Source organism: Tachypleus tridentatus, chromosome 8 (assembly GCF_004210375.1).
Source record: "Tachypleus tridentatus isolate NWPU-2018 chromosome 8, ASM421037v1, whole genome shotgun sequence".
In the NCBI taxonomy this organism is placed as follows: domain Eukaryota; kingdom Metazoa; phylum Arthropoda; class Merostomata; order Xiphosura; family Limulidae; genus Tachypleus; species Tachypleus tridentatus.
The window spans coordinates 4,350,175-4,373,223 of record NC_134832.1 but is presented as its reverse complement, the minus strand read 5'-3'; the positions used below and the strand labels follow the sequence as shown (position 1 = coordinate 4,373,223).

At 32.6% G+C, this 23,049-nt stretch overlaps 1 protein-coding gene across 1 annotated transcript in view; it reads left to right on the top strand.

Annotated features, from left to right (window-relative positions):
• LOC143258429 (protein DOP1A) overlaps positions 1-23,049 on the top strand; it is a 172,709-nt gene that overhangs the window by 70,560 nt on the left and 79,100 nt on the right. Inside the window, 6 exon segments of the mRNA XM_076517355.1 lie at positions 2,163-2,590; positions 3,960-4,060; positions 4,630-6,059; positions 6,062-6,168; positions 13,432-13,582; positions 22,199-22,421. Of these exon segments, the coding sequence (XP_076373470.1) occupies positions 2,163-2,590; positions 3,960-4,060; positions 4,630-6,059; positions 6,062-6,168; positions 13,432-13,582; positions 22,199-22,421 (2,440 nt within the window).

Sequence of the window (23,049 nt, the reverse complement as noted above, 5' to 3'; positions counted from 1 at the left end):
TTAACAGTTTCTCATATTTTATATATATTGCCAGTTGAAATATGGTTTTAGCAGTCTCTCATTGTATGTATAACCATATTTCAGTATGGTAATATTATCATAAATCTATTAATTTTAGATGAATATGATTATAGTAGTAAATGTTAATTTTAGGTTTCAGCTTTGTTAAAAGAAAAAGTAGATTTGAATTACCTTGAAAGGCTATTTACATGAAGTGAAATATGATTTTCCATGCAGTGACAGTAGCATGTAAACAATGCCATTATTTGACATAACTTAGTGGTATGTCTATTATAAAATAATTTAAATGTAAATGATTGCCATTTCATCCTAATTACAGGTGTATCTATTTTTTTTTCACTTGTTATTTGTTAGTTGGATTTTAAAGGCTCATTCTGAGAGTGTTTGTAATGTAAAACATAATGCAAACATCTAATAGAAAACACCATTAAAATCTCAGTCTGAAAAGTATTTTGAAATATTGATTCTTTTTAATGAATAGAAACAAATTTAATAACTGTCACCAAGAGAAGTAAATAAGTGAACATACTGTTAAAATAAAGGTCATTTCTATTTCAAGGTTAAATAAGTGTAAATGTTGTTTCATGAATTATTTCACAAGTGATCACAGATTTAGTGTAAACTTCTAAGACCATATTATGGTACATTTTATATAGAAGTTTTGTGTGTGACAGTTCAAGGTTTTTTGAAAGGGTTTTTTTGTTGGTGGATATCAAGGAAAAAAGCTCTTAGTAGGAATTTGTTACAGACAACTTGATGACACTGATGAAAATAGTGAGAAACTTTACATTGTGATTTAAATCTTAGGTCTTTATGAAGCCTTAATTATGGGTGACATGTTAATTAGAAAGTGCTAGAGTTAAAACATGAGGGAAACTGTTCAGGATGGAGTTTTTCATTAATTAGTTAAGGAACCTACTAGAAATAATGCTGTTTTAGATTTATTGTTAGCTTCCAATATAGAAATGGTTGAGATGGTGGAAGTTGGGAAACACCAAGGAACAAGCGATCATCCCTGTGTTAAGTTTGATGTTTCACTGCATATATAAATTAAGAATAATGGTATTTTGATTCCAATTTCAAAAATGCAAATTTTGAAGGGATGCAACAAGAATTATCTGTTGTTAATTTGGTATTTGGGTTATATGAAGACACTGATCAAATTTGACAAATTTTTAAAGAAAACCTTTTTCAGTGTTTAAAACAAATATATTCCTTAAAGAAAAAAAAGGGTAGCTGCAAGTAAAAAACCAGGTTGACTAACAAAGGGTATAAAAGATAAAAGTAAAGAAAAGCATCACAAATTTACTAAGTTTGAATTGACTGGTATTATAGAAGATCAAGAAAATTAAAACGTTTAGAACGATGTATGAAAAAAAAAATTTAGCTGAAAATGTGAAACTAACAAAAGGATTTTTAAAAGCACATTAGGGGCAAACAAAATGTTAGGATGGGGATAGAGCCCTTTTGTGTTGTGAAGTTTACACAGAAAACTTGAAAGCATTCTGTTTGAAGGCTTTAGCTGTGTACAAGTGGATGTTCGCAAGTATGCAGATTTTTGTAGTTAAATCAACAAAATATCAGTTAGGAAATAATGTATTTTAATTAGAGATTTGATTGTGATTACTTATTCATGTGCATATCAGTTCACATTGACTCATGATAATTGTTAATTCAAACTTTATAATGAGAATATAGTGTCATACCAATAAATAAAAAGAGGTAAAACTATTCAAACATTATGTTTTGTTCAGTCACAAATTTATTTATACATAATTTATTTGGATAACATATCAGTACATCAGCTGCATAGAACCATTTCAGTCAACAGGAGAAAGAAGTTTTTCCAGGAAGGTGACAACTTGTTGCCACTCACATAATTTTTTTATGTACATGAAAGATACTGTCATTAAACTTTTGTTTGACAATTATTTGTCATTTGTATTTAATTGGAAGTTATTGTATTGATACTTATGTCAAGAAGCAAGTATTGAAAATGTTGTTAGATAGGTTGGGTAAGTGCATGTTTCTGGAAAGGTGAAACTGTATGAATAAAAACATTAGCCAAAACCTCAAAGTTATTATGTTAAAAAAAATTACTGTGTGTACTCTAATTGTTAGGAAATAACTTTATTTCACAGATAATGACACTTCACTACCAGAGTGGCTCCAACTGCTTTTGGTTCTGGCCTGTTTCTTGAATGATGAGAATTTCCTTTTCACTTCCATGATGACAGCACTTGACCTGATAGCTCTGACCAAGTCAATGACCATTCAGACTGATTCTGAGTCACTGTCCACCTCCTCAGCACTCCAAACTTCATCATCATCAGGTGTTGTTTCAGTGGTTATTATACCAGCCATTCCAAAGTCCAATCTGCAGTTCTTGGGAGAAGAAACTGTGTTTTATCAAGTGGCTACTGCCAAACTGTGGCATTTCTTAGCTGAAAGTGGTTCAAGACTTCATCTTCGAACTGTTTACTTACTGCAGCAGCTACACAACTTGGCACCAAATGGGGATATCTGTGAAATTGTCATGTGTAGAGCCTTAGCCGATGAAAAGGAACAGGTGCATGTTTTGCATACATGTATAAATATAGTTTTATAAATTTTTCCACTTTTTTCTTGAATAAGTATCAAACTAATACCAGTCATTAATAGTGTTTAAAATTATACAGTGATTGTTTCAAATTTCAAAATATTTACAGGAAGGAAACAGAATTGCATTAAGAAGTTTTGTGTTTTAAATCATAATTAAAAGAAAATTTTGAGAGCATTTTAATATTGGAGATTTACGTGCATTGTACAAAATGTTTCAATTTGCATAATAATGTTATTATTACCAAAAAAAAAACCCGATTAAATCACAGACATAATTATGAAATTGATCGAATAAAAACTTTGGTATTAAAAAAAATTACATTAACTTTATTAAAACTGAACTGCACCACTAATATTTATTACTAATGTCAGTAACTGCTAATGAGATATTCTCTTCAATTATTTTATTGTTAATTCCACCAGTTGTAACTGAACACAAAGCAAAAGGCTAGAAATATTTTCTGTGAACGTTAAATAATTTTATATTTCCATTGAAATATTTGAAACTTAAGTTAAAGAGTATTTAAAAAAATTGTTAAAATTTTAAAATATCAGACTGTATGAAGCTTACAGAATATAATTTTATACATTTGTACTGTGAAGCCACGGAAAATATACACTGTTACTGTCAGTCAAAGATAGTTTCAGCTAATACAGGGTGTTTGGAAAGTCACTGTGCACTTATATATTTATTAACAAACATGTTTCAATATAGAATACAGGAGGCAAATATGAATGAAAATTATAAACAATGTTGAAAGTGACCTCTGTTGGCATCAATACAGGCCTGGATCCTTCTTATTTTGTTTCTAAACACCGCTGTCATTTGCTGGCTTGAAATAGACTGAACAGACGTATGATTACAAAACTGCACAGTGACTTTCTGAACACCCTGTATTTAGCATTAAAACTGAAACTTTTTTCACATGCATCCAGATTACTGTTTTCACTATTCAAAAGGCCGTCCAATCCATTCTTTTAGCCTATTTTGCTTGCAAGATTGGAACTCTGTACACAGATGGAAATTAGTGAAATTGGTCCTGATAATGCCATTATCACAACCAGGTTAAGGTGGCATGAAAAAATAACGATTTTTAAATAATTCCATAAATGTGCAGGTTACATTTATGCAGCTGTTCACCAGAGATTTTATCAGAACTGTATTACTAAGTTATTGTATATATTATTATTTACAGAACCATTTTTGTTAAAATAATACTTTACAATATAACTATTCTCACTATTTGTGAAATTTTTCTTAATGAAAATTAATAAATGCTAATTAAATTCTTTGTGAATAAAGACCATGAACAGTGTACAAACATGTGTATTATTAGGTTCAGACAGAAGCTCAGAAAAAGTTTTGTGTTTTGTGGCATCTCACTCGAGATCTTCGACTAAAATCAACTCCAAGTAGCATGATGAGAGCTTTTGATAGGTAATTATTGTTAGTAATAAAGTTGTGTGTTACTGTGTTTGTAAAATATTTTTTGCAGTTGGATATTACTTTAAAAACTGGTGTAATTGCTCACCAGGTTAAAAAAAATAATATAAGTTGAACTAAAGACTAAAATGTGTGATGATAATAGTATTTTTTTGTTTTATCACTGAAAGAAGTACTATACATTATGTGTTTTTCTTGTAATAAATCTTAAGAGTTACAACTTGTTTACCTTCTTGGCCAGAGGGTGTCAGTAATACTTTAGAATAGCAGGTTACATTTTTATTGGTTTTTATGTATTGCAATCTTGTGTAAGGTTATTCTTTACTGTTTGTTTAATTTTTGTGCAACAGTTTTTTGCAAGTAACAATGGGCATAATACATGAGAATAAACTGATTTCATAGAAATAATGGTTGACTTTATATATATATCTTGTATGCTTGAAAACATAGCAGGAGCTGTTTTACAACTACTTTACATGATGGAAAGATATAAATATAATTTATTCTGAAATGAAGTTTATAATCCACAGATAATCTACTGATATCAAGTATTCTTTGTATAGGTGTTTGTTCTTGCTTTTGGATAGTCTAGGCAGGGAGACAGGTCCCCAGAAATCTGTTGCACAGGGCTGGTTAAACCATGCTTTACAACGTGGGGACATTGCACGGATCCTTGAACCAATTTTGTTGATTCTTCTTCATCCTGATACTGCCAGAGTGTCCATTCAACATGTGAATGTTCACCACTCTCATAAACTTAGGGTTACAGATGAGAATACTAAGGAAGAAGGAAGTATTGAGACTAAGATTTATGCTATAAGCAGTGAAGGAGGGAATGTTATCTACCATGTTAATGATGAATGTGTTTCACCTTCTCAGCAGAACAGCCCAGAAAAGAAAATTCTTGCTCTTACATCAATTATTAATATGGAAAACAAGAGAGAGTCAAAGTTTGTCACTGCCAAGTCATTGATTCCAGACTTAGAACTTCCATATTGTCATGAGCGAGATGCTTCACTTCCAATATCTTTATTTGTGAACCCTTTTGGGTCTTTAACATCGTTGACAAGTGACACTGTTGGAGAGACAACAGGTACCCCAGATTTAAGTAATGCTAAAAGAATTGATGCATCATATATTGCAAGAAAAAGTAGTTCATTTGATGATTGTGAAATGTGGTCAGCAGCTGAATTAATAGAAGGCAAACAAACAGATGTAAATGAAATTGTTGCAGCTGTTGTCTCTGAACTTGTTACTGCTGTTGTTGAAGGTGAAAAACAAGAGAAAACAACTGAGAGCTCAGCATCATCTTCAGAATATGGTTTGGATGATGTGTTTATGGATAATGACAGCCAAGATAGTGAAAAGGCTGGTGTAACAATTGTAAATGAGATTAGTAGACAGCAGAATGACCAAGAAGGAGTTTGCAAGTCTCAAGAAGCGACAATCCACCCTCTTCATAGTCACCTTCTTTTATATTGTCAAGTATATGATTCTGAAAAAACACTGTATGCCTTATCCTCTTTAAAAGCAGTTATACTAACAAACCCTCGGGTTGTTTTGTGTAATATGGCCACTACCAGTATTAGTAGCTCTTTGAGCTTCCGGGGTCAACATCTTCAAAATCTAATGGCTCGCCACCGCAGATCTGTTCTTGGTAACAATTTCAATGGAGACCAAAGTAACGAGTCTGCTACTGCCTACCGTAGTAGCATGTTTGTAGAAGTGGTTGTCTCTGTCTGCTTGTATTACATTCGAAGTTACTATCCTAATTTGCCTCAAGTCCATCTTACCACAGAAGAGATTATTGGGAACCGAAATGTTCGACTGCTTTGCATCGAGGTTCTTACTTTAGTTTTCTCTGAGCTTGTGGCTATTGTCAGAGATAGTGGCAAAAGTTTTGCTATATATCTGAATGATCTGCTGTTAAGGTGTAAGGTACAGAAAGCACTTCTTCACTGTTTAGTAGCTACTGTAGTGAATTTTCAAACTAAACATTTCCCGATGAAGAAACATTCACTGAAACTATTGTCAACTTTAACGAACTTTGTATGAAGGAAGGCGAAGATTCAGGAGAGTGTGGATTCCAAGATACTTTTCTTGTAAGCAAGGTTTTTAGTTAGGATGTATATATATAAAGCTACTGGTCATTAATGACTTTTGTTATAACTATATAAGTGTATAATTTAAAAATATAACAGTTTTTTACATGTAGGAACATGCAGCTTGTTTTGCAAATAATAAAAAACTTAAGTGTGTTACTTCACTCAGGGTAGGTTACTGAGATGTACAGATTTTATCATTTATTTGTTCTTTGTTTTCAAAACTGTTCATCTTGCATAGAAAACTGGAAAGTTGTGGTAATGTTTAGAAATGTTATTAGTTCAATTTCACTAAAGACTATTTATGCTGAGATAGTGAATAGAATTTGTTTTTAACATTTTTGTGTCAGTATTTAAATATGTTATTACATAATTAAAAGTGTTTTTTTCTTCTTATGTTTCCATGAATAAATAATTTTGAAACTGCCTAGTGTTGCATCTGGGTTCAGTTCGCTGGTTACATTAATTTTTTAGAATAATGTGATGCAAACTAGTTCGTATTGAACAAATGAGCCAAAGGCAGACCTAAGGGCAGTTAAAAATGAATAATTGAATATAAATGAGTCTGAGAATTTTTGGAGTAATATTCTTGTTTTTTAGTTTTCTTTTGTTGTCATTGACTGCATGTGTGAAATTTTAATTCCATAAAAGATACTTAGTTCAGAATTTTTGTATTTTAACCACTAGCTCACAAGATCTTTCTAGAGCACATCATCACATGGGACTGTTAGCTTTGTGTCATTTATTTGTTTGTTAGAAATTGTCCATTGAATGTGAAATTGACTTACATTTAACAGAAACCTGTGTAGGTCAGTATATAATATTCTTTAGTACTTTGTTTTGTAACTGTACTTGCATAAACATAATCATGTATAGTAAAAATATAATGTAAAATATGACTAAGTACATATTGTTTCACCACAAACAGTGTGTAATAACTGTGTTTGAACACAGACTGAACTATCAAATATAAGTAAATTAAAATAAGATATACTTTAGAGAACACTAGATTAACAATTTATATAACAAATAAAGTTTAAGGTAGCTAGTACAGTATACCTTGGAAAACTAGTTACTAAAATTATAGTAACAGTGAAACAAATCATGCCATAATGACCATTTACAGTGAATCATAGTCGTACCATAATCTACATTTACAGTGTAGAATTTCAGGAGACTAAAAGCATGCACTTTTGAAGATTTTGATTAGCATGAAATGTAATAATCATCAGAACAAATTAACCAGTTTTGGAGATTTAACAAGTATGAACTTCAATGCTTTCTCTCAAGAGGTTGTTTAGTTTGGAAGATTTTAGTTTGTTCATATTATACATGCTAAGCCAGCAACAAAATAATTTTTATAAAAGTGTAATGAACATAAGTAGGATTACATAATAGAAAAGCAGTCATTAAAAGTGTGTTAAAGACTTTTTATTGCTGACAAGATCTAACACTAATTGTATGTGTCTATTGTACAAGTTCTACAGCTCCTATTGTATAACAACCTACATGGTTAACAGCCATATAATTTAGTTTGGTATTTATAAATTATCACCACTGCCCAATATATAGTTCATTGATTGATAGTACTCATAAATTAGACTATCCTCAAGCCAGTTTCTCTTATACATAGGCAAAATATTTTAACTTTATCACTAACTTCAGGAGTGTGTTTGCTTTTCAGGAGTGCTTTTTACTGTATTTTGTGGTGTTTTGAATTTGTTTATTACCAAGGTTTATGCATTATCTGATTTTTAAACATTTTGAGTTTTAACCTTACACTTATTTGGACTGATATATTCAAGTTGATAACAGCGAATAAATTTTAAACTTCTTTCAAAACATACTTGCCCCCTTTCACACTACAGCTATTACTGTGTTATTTTTCTTATGGTACTCTTCATCTGCATCTATTCTGGTACTGTATGTAAGTACTTCATTTAAATAATGCTATCTTTGTTTCTTGACAAAGTGTTAATAATGGGTTTCCCAAATCACAAACAGTTGGGGATCACTCTCAGTTGAGACTGTCAGTGATCTTATTTGTAGTGAGATGTAAATATATATATATTTGATTTGATGGTGTCCCTCCAGGAGGCTCTGATAATGCAATTGAAGGCTATCCTTGACTTTTGGAGATATATTAGATTCACTTTTTCTTGTGCCTTATTTTAGTATGTTGGCTTCTCATTTCCCCTGTGGAAAAGTGGTAAGTATACAGACTTGATATGCTCAAATCTTTGGGTTGATTCCCTATAAGGAGTACAGCAACTAGTCCAACATTGCTTTGCTCTAACAAAAGAAACATACCTGACTAAATGTTGTTCCAACCAATAGTAATAAATGCAGTCTTTAAATTAAGCAAAAATGTGATGTATTGTCTCCTTTTGGTAAAATGTTTTTGGAAATGTCTTCATCATTTAGGCTTTTCACTTTTAATAGTGTGACCAGCTTTATTGGTCTAAACTCAGAATAATCTCAAATAAGAGTTGTTTTATGTATTTTTATAAGTACTGAGCTGTGATTAATGTTTCTCTATCAAACCATGCAGTGGATCATCGTTTGTGGCAGTATTCCCATGGTAGTACCATCTACCACAATAGTACCATGGATTTCCAGAATGGACAGTGCTGGAACTGCAGTATCTGAGTATTAAAGTGTATCATTGTTACCCATCATTACTTCCCCTTATTCATCAAGTGTATAAGGATAACACTTTTCCAGTGCATGTTTCAATAGTTTGATTACACAGAAAGCTTTAGGCATAATTTCCAATGATATGACTAGTATGTCTTCATAAGAAATAGCATGTGTACCTGTCCTATTTTTCTGCTGTTTGAAGTATACAAAATTTGAGTGGATAAGCACTGTCAGCAACTTGTGTACATGCGATTTGTGTTTTCAGATGAAGATCTTCGTTATTCTAGTACAATTTATGGTACTAATATACAGGGTGACCCGTAAGTCCCTACCCATCCACATTGTGTCTAAACAACGTTATAATACTAATGATGAGTTGAAGGCAGCTGTTACCGTGGCATTTGGAACAATAACTTCTGCTGTGTTGAAGAAAATGTCTCACAGAACATGGTGTCGCATAATATTATGCAGCGAGAATGAGGGACAGCACACAGATACACTGGATACATAAGACATATGGATGGGTAGGGACTTATGGGCCACCCTGTATAACGTATAGACAACTAGTTTTAAAAAATTGCAAATTAGTTTAAAAAAGGCAATATGACTCTGACAGTTATTGTTGATTTATTTATAAACAATAGCAAAAAACAAACAAAAACAAATTGTGCACTCTGTAAGTAACATAATCTACTATTCTGCATTAACTGTAAAATTTTATTAATTTTCCATCAAAACTTAATAAGTTTTGATGAAAATGATTGATCTTGGAAGTAATCTGTTTTTAGATTAAGTGAGAATCAAATTAATTACAATATATTTTGGCTAGACTTGTGTTATGAGTGTTATGTGTTTAGTTTTCTAAAATTCATATTTTAATAGTTATATGAACTATTTTCTGGACAACTAACATAAAAAGATGGTTTAGAAAAGCAGAATGCAACTGCAAACTAGCTTAAACTTAAGGTAATTTCTTTAGTCCTTGTTTTTTATGTATATTTTTTAATTATTATTTTGTATTGTTAACATAAATAATTAATGTGTAAAAATCAAGTTATTAAGTCAGATAAGAGAATCACATGAAAAAATAAATAAATTAATTTTATTGCCTTGAGTAACACATGAGGAACATAAGTTTAGAGACACTGTATGATGTAACCTGAAATATTGTTTACCAAAAATCTACAAATTTTTGTTGGGTGATTTGCTTCCTTTCACGGTGGTCCTCTGCTGGTACAGTGATGAGTCTACGGATTTACAGTGCTAAAATTGAGTTTGATTCCCCTTGGTAGACACAGTAGATAACCCAATTTGGCTTTGCTGTAAGAAAACACACACACGAACACACCTTTCACAGTAGTTAAATGTGGTCCAAAGAGCAAAAATACATTAAAATTAAATAAAAGTAGTTGTGAAAAGTTGAAAGGGCTAAGGTCAATAATCGTAAAAATCAGTTACAATCTGCAGTTATTCTGAAATAACATGTTTTTTTATTTTATTTAATATATATAAACATATGCAGTTAGTGTTATGGTAAAGAAAAAAAAAATCATTTAGGATGTCCTAGAGACTAGGTAAATGAAGTGTGTAAACTATAAGATGAAAATAAGTATTTTTATTTTTAGCACCTTTAACCAAGACTGACTCAGTGAAGGTTTTAATAAATTCACAGACTAATCTTCAGTAAAAAAAAATAAAATGTATAAAAAAAATATTTTCTGTACGACATACTTATGTTTAAGTCTGTCTACTAATTTGGAATTATACTAAATACTGCTGTGTATAACTTTAAAAAAGCAAAGGCTTGTGTAGTGTCTATAGCATCACGCCTGGTTAATAAACATGATCAAATTGTATGTAATTTGAACGTAACTAGTTTTAGTAAGCATATGCTAAGTAATAGCATGTAGTTTGAATACAACTAATGTTTCGTGTACATACACTTACTAATAATATGTAGATTGGAGATAGCTAATTTTAATAAGCACAAACTAACTAATCATTTGTTGTTTGAAGACAACTAGTTTTAATAAATACTAATATGTAGCTTGAAGAGAAGTGGTATTAAAAAGTTCTATCTTTTATGTGGTATGTAGCTTAAAAACAACTAGATTTTATTAACACAAACTAACTAATAGTTGTATGCAACTTGAAAATAACTAGTTTCAATTATCACAAATCAACTGATACTTGTATGTAATTTAAAAACAACTAGTTTTAATAAACACAAAATCACCAATATTATGTAGTTTTAAAGCAACAATATTTAGTAAACATTTACCAACTGATAATGTGTAGCTTGAAGACAACTAGTTTTAATAAACACAAACTAACTACACAGGCCTATAAATTTAAACTTTATAAAAGTTGTTTTGGTTCTAATAACAGATTTTTCATAACTCAACTATGCAGGTTTTGAAAATAATATTCATTTTTTAATCATAAAAGGACTTTTTACAAACTGGGAAGAAGAAAAAACACTAAGATAAAAATTTCTCACTTTCCCCAAGACAACAGTCACCCTTCCTTCCTCTCTTCTAGTGGAGCAAGATAGTTCTTATTACTCTCAGTTTTCAGTTGCTGAAGTGGGGACAGAGATCTGTTTTTTTTCTTATTGATGTTTATATTCTTTATTCCACTTAAAAAGAAGAAGGTGAAACTGAATACCCTCCCACCCTCAACCATGAATAGTTTTCTGTCTATTCCTGGATCTGTATATAATTTCTCCATTATTCCTTTTTATTCTTTTTTTCTCAATTGTCCACTTTTGTATACTTTTCTCATGAGAAGAAATAAACATTGATGTCAAATGAATATGTATCCTCATTCATTCTTCATCTTTGTGTGTGTGTGAAATCTACATTATTTCGTTTCAAAACTGTGTGTTGTGGTTTTTCTTTTATATATTGTGTGTGGAGCCTCTAATTTTAATGATCAGCAGTAATCAGCCATCATGCTGATGTTCCACATACCTCCTCTCCATTTTCCTGACATCTTGATGAAATCTTTCCTTTTGTTCTTTGCTGATGGCACTAATATTTTCAGGGAAATAGTGTTTATATACGAGTGTAAGAAATGAACTTTCCATCTTATTTTACAACCCAATTCTTTAAATTTATCAAGCATATTAATGACAATATTTTCATAACTTGGAGTCTTTGTTATTTTCTAAACATTTGTCAATAACATCTTTAAAGGCAATCCATGCTTCTGTTTTAATTTTCCTCATTGACCTTTCAAACTATTGATAAAAAGTCAATTTCCTAATCTGAGGACCAACAAAAATCTCTTCTTGTGTTGCTTCCAGAAGAGCTGGGAATTGCCTGTGTAGGTATTTCAAACAGTTACCATTTTTGTCTACAGTTTTTACAGACTGCTTCATCAAGCACAGTTTTGTGTGAAATGGAGGTAATATGGCTTGTGTGTTATTCAAATCAATGTTTTTTTCATCCTGGTATCATGCTGACTCTGTGTGGCCATTGATTCTTCACCCAGTGCTGATTTTGTTCTCTGTTGCCCTTTTCACACAGGAAACAGGGAAACTTTGTACAAATGACTTAAGTCTCCACAAAGTAACTAGCCATGTTCTTTGTATTTGATCTTATTAAGAAGTTTGGAACAGACTTACACAACCTTTTGTTGCTATAATGATGAATAAATAACATAAAAAAAGCAATGTCAAAGTGCACACAAATAAACACCTTCCAGAAATAAGATGTTATGCTACTTCTTAAATGTTTATATATCATGAGTGTGTTTTCCATGGGTTCTGTAATGATTGATAAGACTTGCACATTAAGATTCATTTATAGAAATCTATAGCCAATGGTTGTCAACAGTTTAAGCATAACTAAATGTGATCTGATTTCAGTGAAAATGATTCACTTATTTGCAAGTATATTTGATGTTTTGAGAAAAATCTGTACGTGATGGAGAAAATTAGGTATTATTTTCACATTCATTATATAGGAATTACTGTTTAATGTAAAACTTTCAAGACGATAAAGCCATCTGAGGCCTATGTTAATAGTATGTAGCTTTAAGACAATAAGTTTTAGAAACCCACTACAAATAGTATGTAAGTTAAAGGCATCTAGTTTTAATTTGTTTCAAAAATATGAAACTTGTACATTGATTTGTTCACCATTGAAGCTAATGTTGGAAATATGAGTTTGAGATATACTTCAGCATATTTCCAATAAAACCATTTTTTTGTACAAAAGTTTATGGCATTAAAATAACTAATGAACTGAACAGAATTACTTAACTGACTGGTAATTATAGTGGTTTTCTTTTTAATCTTTCAAAAAGTCACATATGGCATAAAGTTAACGTTTTTGTTTTATGTGTTTTTTGTTAGTAGTCAAAACAACATATAGTTACTGAAAAGCAAATTTTAAAAAATTGGTATTGATTGATTATTATTTATATGTTGTACCTGTGAATAGGACAAAGTAATTAAACAATAATCAAGTTGTTACAAGAAGTACTGGTGTAATTAAGGTTAAGTCATAGTACATATATTAATATTTTATGATTGATATTTTGATTCTTAATATGCAAATACAAAGTTGTATAGCATGGAAATGTTTTTCTAACTTGGTGTTAAATGATATTTCATAGGTACATATATTGAGGCTTATAACTACACTGATTGTGCTGGAGAATCAGGTCTCCCTTTGGAGTACTTCTGAAGGATCAGGAACCAAGGCAGACCCAAGACCATCAAAAATCCAGTTGCAAGCACAGATGTCTTCGGTTAAGTACCAACCAGGTAGACGTTTTTTTTTTTTATTACATGTGTAATAGGACATTCTAAAACACACCTCCATTCATATTTTAGCTTCATCCTCATAAAAGATTTTACTTTGCCCATCCAAGCATTGGTATGAATTCTACTTTGCTTGCTCCAATCTTTATACTCCATTATATAACTCCTAGTGATCTTACTCTTGTGATTCTTTCCACTTAGGTCAGTGTATCCTGTATTCCTGATCTGTGTATAAGCTGCTGCTTCTCATTTTGTACTCCGTTTTTCTCAGGTACAAAAATTATGAAGATGGTCATATGTGTTTAGCCATCTCAGTTTACAATGGAGTCTTTCTTTTCTTTTAGTGGCTCTTTTCACCTGTGCTACAGATGACAAAATTTGATATCACAGATGTGTGCTGTAGAATGTGATCACCAACATTTCAAGGCATTACCTCTGTGCATGGCAACCACATTTTTCAGTTTTGTGCTTTACCATTCAGCCTTGCATTTGCTCCACACATTTTTTGCCAGATATTCAAGTTTTTTTTATGTCTTCTCCACTTCCCCAGCACTCACACTCACCATCACATTGATGACTGGCTTTTTCTTGCCATTTCCTACCACTTGGCAGACCTGCACACTTAAGTTCTGTCATCAGAAGCTGTGAGAGTTGGGTTTCTTATCAAAATGGAGAAGCCTGTTCTTATTACCACACAGTGCCTTACCTATTTAGGATTATTTTCCATTGCACTCAACCTGTGCCTTCAGGATATGGAACTGGCAGTTATTCAAGTCCAGTTGCTTCCTTTTCCACCATTGTGCAGAATTCTAGCTCTTTTGGGGATGTGGGCATTCTTGGAATCACTCATTCCTTTAGGTAGGACCCTTCAGTGGGACCTATGGAACATTTGCACAGATGTACTCGATTGTCCAGTTAGACTGTAGGATTCCTCTGTGCTGGATCTTAGCTAGTGGTTGAACAGGGACAACATGACAGTAGATGTCTCTCTACCATCTCCATGGCCAGAGATATATGTGTTTACAGATGTTTCTCTTCAGGGCTGAGCTGCTTGTATAGAAAATATGAAATTTAGTGGGCTTTGGACAGTAGAAGATGCTTTTCTCCACATCAGTGTCTTAGAACTTTTAGCAGTTCAAGGAGCTTTCAGTGAGGGTCTCAAATTGTTATAAGGGAAGGCTGTATTACTTTATTCAGATAATTTAACAGTTGTCTCATACATTTCAAAGCAAGGGGGCACAAACTCCAGATCTTTGTTTTTGAATGGCAGATCTTTTCTTTAGGCATGAATATCAAATTGTTCTCCTTGCACTTCATAATTATTTATTCATTGAGACCTTTTGGTATCACATAGCTTATTCCCTTCCACTTTGGTTCATATAATTTCCTCTGGTCTTTCAATGGAAGAGCAGAGACTTCTTAGGGTGTCATCTCGTTGACTTCGACTTGTAGTGTACTCTTAACAACTCAGTTGCATTGCCTGCTGGAGGGAATTGTACAAACTGGTATGTGGACCACACTTACCACCTTTATATTGCACTGTTTACAGGGTGTAGCAGTCTCCTTCTTAGAATGGTTTTGGCACATCCCATGGCTAGTCTGCATGACCCATCTCAACTGTGACAAATGTGACTAGCTTTATTCCTTTTCAAAGGCCTCGTCAGATTCCTTTGAATCCCACTCAATGCTGAGTGTTGCCTGATCAGGTATGCTTTTACAAATCACACTAGTTACTAGTAGACTAATAAATAAATTTCTAGTACCAGTGAACTCTGAGATGGAGTGTTCCATAAGATTTCCAGGTGGTAAACAGTTGTTCTATATCAAATATGATTACAATGCTGAAATGCCACTCATGATTAAAGACAAAACGTACTTTACCCATTCCTGCCAGCCCCTTAATTTAACAAATCATGTTTGATTTGCTTTCCAAAATAAGAAACATGATGAATTTATTGGACTTTTTCTGAAGCATCATTCTTCAGGATTTTCAATGTGAGGCACCCTTCCTTCTTCTCTTGTAGTGGAGCAAGATAGTCTTTATTACTCTCTGTTTCCAGTTGCTGGAGCAGTGACAGATATCTGGTTTTTTTTTCTGAGTGATATTTGTATTCTTTATTCTACTCGAGGAGAAGAAAACACTCCTGCCCTCAATCCAGGATGGTTTTCTTGGATGTTAATTGAAAAGCCAGTCCAGCCTAGATGAGAACCTGCTCATAATTCTAGCTTAGAAATGATACATTCTTATTCAGTTTTGTCAGCATGACCCTTCTTATTAGTCATTATCTTGCTATTCATGTCCATGGAAGAGTATTATGTCTATGAGCCACAGATTGAACTTTGTTTGTTCCACATCCTTCTTGTAGTTCTGGGGGCAAGAGGTTTAACCTTGCCTCCCAGGTTGAGATGCTGGGATTTGGGGTCATAATCCTAGGACAGATGATCTCTGTTTCTTCAGGTTGATTGAGGCATGAATTGACTCTGTAATTCCAAATTTGGTTTGTTGCATTTTGAGGTTCTTCAGATTGGTAGGGAGACTTGTCTAGTTGGATGCTGCTTGCCTTCTCTTTGTAATTCTGGTGGCTTGCATGTTACATTCTGTAACTTTCAGGTTGGATGCCTGGGCCTGTAATTTTGAGTTAAGTTTGTTGCATTTTATACTTCTTCAGGTTGAAGTGAGAGTTTGCTCATTTAGATTGTGTGTATTTTCTCATTTAAATTCTGGTGGCTTGACATGGAATGTCCTGAATTATTTCAGATCACAATCTCCATGCCCTAGACAATACACTTTGGATCTAGCTTTGCATCCAGTGCCCTGAAAAGTGATGAAATGTGGAATTTTGTGGTTGGAGTTTAGTTGAATCTCATAATAATGAACAATGTTTGTCACTGTGATTGGTCAGCCTTTACCTGCTCACATTTAGATTTTACTTTATCCAGTTGAAGAGCATACTTATTCCAGAAGTTGTTTGGACCCCAACAAATACACACCTGGTTTTTTGTGAAGATGCTTTCTCTGTGGATCTTGCCCTCACCAACATATATACAGATTGTGTATAGAGGCTACATTGATTTAGGTGGAGAGAGTCACAAGATTAAGATCACTCGAGGTGATATAGTGGAGTATAAAGACTGGAGCAAGTGAGGTAGAATGCATACCAATGTTTAGATGAGCAAAGAAGAAAATCTTTCCTTGGGATAAAACTAGAGAGTGAGCAAAAGTAAGTATTACTGGAGATATATTTTTGGTGTAGAAAAAAGTGAACTTTAATGTTTCTACTTGCATAGAACATAAAAAAGAAATTACTTCAACATAATATGTTGATTGAATAGAGTATTAATCTACTGTACTTTTATTACCAATTTGTCAAATAGACATAGATGGCTAACATGTTTTATATGTCCTTCTCATGATTGTTTTACGTAACATATATTTGGAGTGGGAAAAAATGAACTTAATTATTACTATTCAACTATTTTGCTGAGGTATTGCTATGTTTACTGAATCAAACATGATGGCCATCCCTACCTATTTCCATTTTTGGAAACCCATAATTACATATACTTACTTCTGTCTATGATGCATGAATAACCAATCAAAAGCTGAGAATGTCCTCTACATGGTTTTCTGAGCCTTTGCAAACTATTTACACAGGAAACTTTCTTTTCGTGGCAAATTTCAAGGGATAAGGTAAGGCTTCAGTGAGGTTTAAATTTCATATTTTGTTAGACCCGAATAAAGCTTAGTTACTAAGCTTGATAGATTATAGTGGAATTTTATGATATTGATATAGTGATTTATGGTTTTTGTTTTTTCAAATGTGTGAGCATGTGTGTATATAACCTAAAAAAATTATTTTATTTCATGTACTCCACATGCAAAATTTGATAAGGCTCAGCAACCTTTGGTAAACACTAAACAAGTAGAAAGCTCATAACTTTAAAAGATAATTGTTTTTTAAACTCTTTTGTTTACTGTTCTGTGTTTTAAGAAAAATAAGATTAACAACTTGTAGGTAAATAGTAATAATGTTTATAAATAGATAATATAACTTAAACATAACTGTATTTTACAAAATACTAGTCCATTAAAGTGCAGCCAAGACAGCTCTTTGTAAAGGCCGCTTTATATTCTTGGATATGGTAATGTAAGTAAATGTGAGCTTTGTCATTGCAGTTTCTTTAATGCTAGTTAGGCATAGTTAAAAGGTCAGTGTAATGAAAATAATAAATACATACAAATGTATAATGTTATGAGATTTAAACTATTTAGACAAAATTTGTGTTTTTTATTATAATTTCTTGTCATTCTAGAATGAAAAAAAGCATAATTTATGTTTATTTTCTAATTTATGGTGGTTATGAGGTTAGTCAAATCAGCCAAACTCATAAAGAGATATAGTTTGCCCCTGAAGAAGAAAGGTCATCCTTTTGAAAGTGCTTAGGTTATAGGATTTTTATTCATTTATATAAAGACTTCTTTAATCTACACATTTTTCTAACATCATAGATTTTTACACTAATGGTAGTTTTATTCAATTAGCTAATGCATCAAAGATTAATAACATGCCAAAAAAAGCAGAAAGTTTCCTCTGACAATCATTATTTTTCTAATTTTCTAATGAAATGTGACTAGAGCCATTAGAAATTCATCCAAGCTGGTTGTTATTTTTTCCATCTGAAATTGATTATTATCTATTCAGAAAATAATATAGTGCAATATGCCATTTAATAGATGAAAATCTTGGCTTTCTGTTGATGATAGGCAATATCTATTTAAATGTAAGAGAGAACTATTGAAAAAACCTGAAAGGATGTAACAGGTGAGTTGGCTGATTTTCTATTTGATAGTTCTGTAATCAAACATAATGAAGGCTACAAAAATTATGGTTTATTTAAGCAATGACAATTTTACAGTAGTTTTCATCCCTGATGATAACCAGTGTAACTGTCAGTATTTTACTTATGAATGAATATTGAAATAGACACAGGAAAATTAAAAGAGCTAGCTGTAACTTAGACCCTGCTACTCCTGCAGTAAGACTGATGAATGTAAAATGGAAGCTCATTGTCTTTGGCAGTTGGAGTTACAGAGAAGAGCATTAACTTTTTACTGCCACCCACACAGAATTGTCTGAACTGTGATACAACTAGTGGTTCTGAACTCTCTGATACTCAAGATTCTCTGAACATTACACAACTTGAAAACTTGAGGGTATCAGAAAGTGCCTTATACTGCTCTAAATCCTTAGAATTTGTTTTACTGACCACATTTCTGTAGACATATACAACATTGGTGTAAACATTGCACTAGAGCTGAGAGAGAGGGAAATATTTGCATCAGGGAAAACTTTGTCCATAGAATAGTATACTGGGTATTGTCATACCTCTCATAAATATGGACCATCGTAATCATTTCATTTTAATAATAACAACACTCTGAAACAAAATTTTTACTTTTTCTTGTTCCTTGGCAGAAAGTGTTATTTTCCAATTGCTTATACTTAAAGTAAATGGAAAAGACGTATTTTTCTCTTTAAATTTTGCTTTTGTGACCTGGGTAATGAAATTTTTAAATTTAGCCATTTTCCAGAACATTCCAGGTAGATTCAGTGCTGAGTAGCTGATAGAGAATTTTCTCACCCCAGTGCCACATTGTATTGAGCTCCTGCACCCACTCTGCCAGTGAGAAAGCAGCAAATCAGAAGAGGAGGTAGATGTTGAAGATCCAGATTACAATTTCAGAGGTGAAGCTGATGAAAGAAACCCATTACATCTCAACCAAAGATACCTCAATGACTTGATCAGAGATCTTGGTCTAACAAAGTCGAATGCCGAGCTTCTGGCATCTAGGCTTAAGGAGTGCGATTTGTTAGATGAAAGTGTATTAACTTGCAAGTCAGAGGAAGCATCACCAACATTTTTCAAGCTTCTTCACTTGTCAAGATGGGCTCTGCTTCTGCCATAATGTATGTGGTCTGTGCAGAGGCAATTGAAATTGCCTGTAACCTGAACGAATGGCACCTCTTCAATGACAGCTCATTCAGAAGCCTCAAAGCTGTGCTGCTCCATAGCGGGAATAAGCATGTGTATCTTCTCCTGGCTCATTTGGTGCACCTCAGAGAGGAATACAACAGTGTCAAGACCTTGCTAGAAGCCTTGAAGAGCCTTATCGGAGACTTCAAAATGGTGGCATTCTTGATGGGTCTACCAGGAAGCTTTACCAAGTTTCCCTGTTATCTTTACCTTTGGAACAGCAGGGATACTGCAGTGCACTACAACAGGAACCACTGGCCACAATGGACCAAGTTCTCTGTGGAGAGACACAATATCAAGTGTGAGCCACTAGTGGACCTCCAGAAGGTGTTGTTCTCACCATTGCACATAAAATTTGGTCTTATGAAAGAATTTGTCACAACTCTTGATGAGGAGCCTGCAGCCTTCAAGTACCTTTGAGACTTCTTCCCTAAGCTGTCTGAGGCAAAGATCAAAGCTGGTGTCTTCATTGGACCACAAATAAAAAAGATCCTGGAGTGCACAGAATTCCCAAGAAGCTCATTAGGAAGAAAAAAAAAGCTTGGGGCAGCTTTGTTGCAGTGGTTCAGGGCTTTTCGGGCAATCACAAGACTGAAAATTATGTGGAACTGGTTGAAGAACTATGGCAAAATGGGCTGCAGAATGTCCCTGAAAGTCCATATCCTTGACGCTCATCTTGAAAAATTCAAGGAGAACATGGGAGCATACTCAGAGGAGCAAGGCAAGCACTTTCACCAAGATATACTGGACTTTGAATGCTGCTACCAAGGAGCGTATAACGAAAACATGATGGGAGACTATACTTGGGGCCTGATACATGAAAGTGATTTACATTACAGTTGCAAATCTCAAAAACTATTCACTTCTAAACATTTTTGTATAACGTTATTATAAGTACATGTAAATCTTGATTCATATGTTGTTTTATTCAAACCTTATGTAAATGAAAATGTACAAATTTGCCCATTTTTACATAGAAAATAGGTTAATTTCTAAATTTCATTATACAGGTCACAAAAGCAAAGTTTTTTCTGTACTTTTACAACATAAACAATTAAGAAATAATACATACTATCCAGGAACAAAATTTGTGTTACATAGTGTGATCTGTTGCTTCACTAGGTGATGGAAAATTATTTTACCAACTGGCATTGTCTTAAACCTATACACTTTGCTTTTCCAAAGTCATGATCTTTTACATTCAAACTTAATTAACCAGTTTTATTATTAAGCTATGTTAATAAATTTTGCACCATAATATAGTTTATAGTTCAGGTTTTTATATTATTTTAAGTTTTGATTCCATAATTTCAAAAGGAAATATTTAAATATATTTTTAATTTTTACTGTGCCAGGTGACATTTTCTCTCATATTTCTCTGATGTCCAACCAATTAGAAACATATCCTATAGATATTGACAGGTCAAAATATAAAACTTGTACCTTCCATCTTCTCTTTTTGAAAACATGTAAATAAATTCAAATCCACTCATGAAGTTTCTTCATTCCTATCATAACTTTAAAGGAATGCATCTAAACTGTATCCTTATTTGATGGGCATGTTTGAAACCAACAGAAAGAACTCACTGCATGATACCATAAACCTTATTGTTGTTATTTCTTTTTAGTGGGATTATCACTTGCCATATCATTTTTATTCTTCATTTGTATTCAAATTTATTTCTGTCATCTATAATGAAATACACTTTCCTGTTATATGAGTACAATTTAATTGTTGTATTTTAACCAACCACAACATAATCAGTTAGTACATGATTACTCTGTTTTCAGCTAATAAAAAGATGTTTTGTTTTTAATGGTTTTGCAGTTGGTACAGTTTCTATTGTTTGACCTGAAACAGATCACTACTGGAAGTTTTTTCATACTATATCCATGAACTTCTCATTATTTCAGAGGTCAGATAAATGTATAGTGGATTTAGTCTTGAAATACTGCAACATTACTTCCTTTTATTTTCTTCTTGCTAGAAGTTTATCTCAGTAATTACAGTCAATGGGTTGGTTACTCATAGATTCAAGCTGGACCCTCCTAATGGCTTAGTGATAAATCTGAAGGCTTATAAGGCCAAATACCTGATTTTGTTACCCATGTGCTTAACAATAACGAAGAAACTTTAAATTTAAAACTTTTTCAAAACCCTATTTTTATAAAAAATAGAAGGTAATTGTATAAACATAGTTGCAACTTTAGCATACACTTACAAATTTATGTAATGAATATTGGGTATGAAAAAGAAAAAAAACTAAGTTAGGAAGAGTCAAAAGACTCAGCTACAATGTTATCCAACTTCTCCTGCAGCAAGACTATTTTTTATGGATCTTCTCAACAGTGTTTCCTTTGCCTGTAAAGGTTTTAGAAATTGGTAACTATTTTATTTTGATAAAAGCTTTCAGAACTGTAACTTGAACATTTTACATGGAGTTTACATGTAGTAACTTTTTCTTATTTTTTTGTTAATATAACACTTTCAGAGGATAATTGTAGTGATGTTTTGTTATCATTGCTTCATTAAAGATTACCATTTCTGTATACAGTAAGTGACTATAATGTTTTCATATTTAGGAATCTCTATTCCATCACAACCCATGTTCCTCACAGCCCTTCTTTGTGCTTTGAGACAACATCATAAAGCTCATCTTCACACACACTGGCTCGGTTTACTTATATCATCACTGAGATTTGCTGGTCGCTCGCTCGCTCATCTTGTTTTTTCTGTGGTCAGCCAGCTTTGTCACAACTTAGAAGATGCTGTTAAAATTCACATTATCACAAAAGATTGTAATAGGTAAGTTTGTTATTCTACTTGTCCCAACTAAAATAAATAATAGTGAATTCTTTAAAGAACATAAAAATAATGGGTAATGCTAAAGGCCAACTTACTGTAGTTAGGTTACAATTTTATGCTTTTCAGAATATTATCATTTTCTTAAATATTCACATTTGACATTATAACGAATGCTTTAAAAACATTAAAAACAGGGATAGTTGGATACAATGACACCTGAAGGCACAATGTCTGCCATGGGAAATAACAGTTGAATTGGTTTCCCTTTGCCTCTTTCAAATGAATATAGTTCATTTGTCTGACATACAGAGATCAACAATAAAGTGAGTATATTGTTGTAGTAGCAGGAAAGAAACTGTAAACTTTTTGCTCACAGTTTTTTTTTGCTGATAGGAAACTTGCTATAAATATATTTGCAATCAATATCATAAACGTCTTTGATAAATAAACTATAATCTCTATTATTGCAAGCAGATCACTACTGCTAAAAAATCCCATCTCACAAAAATATGTTTAAGTTATTGTAGTCATGTTTTGTTTTGTTTTGTTTTCACAACAGAGGGTAACTGCAAGAACTTGTGATTGAAAATGAAGAATATATAACAGTATGTCAACCACAGTATAGTTG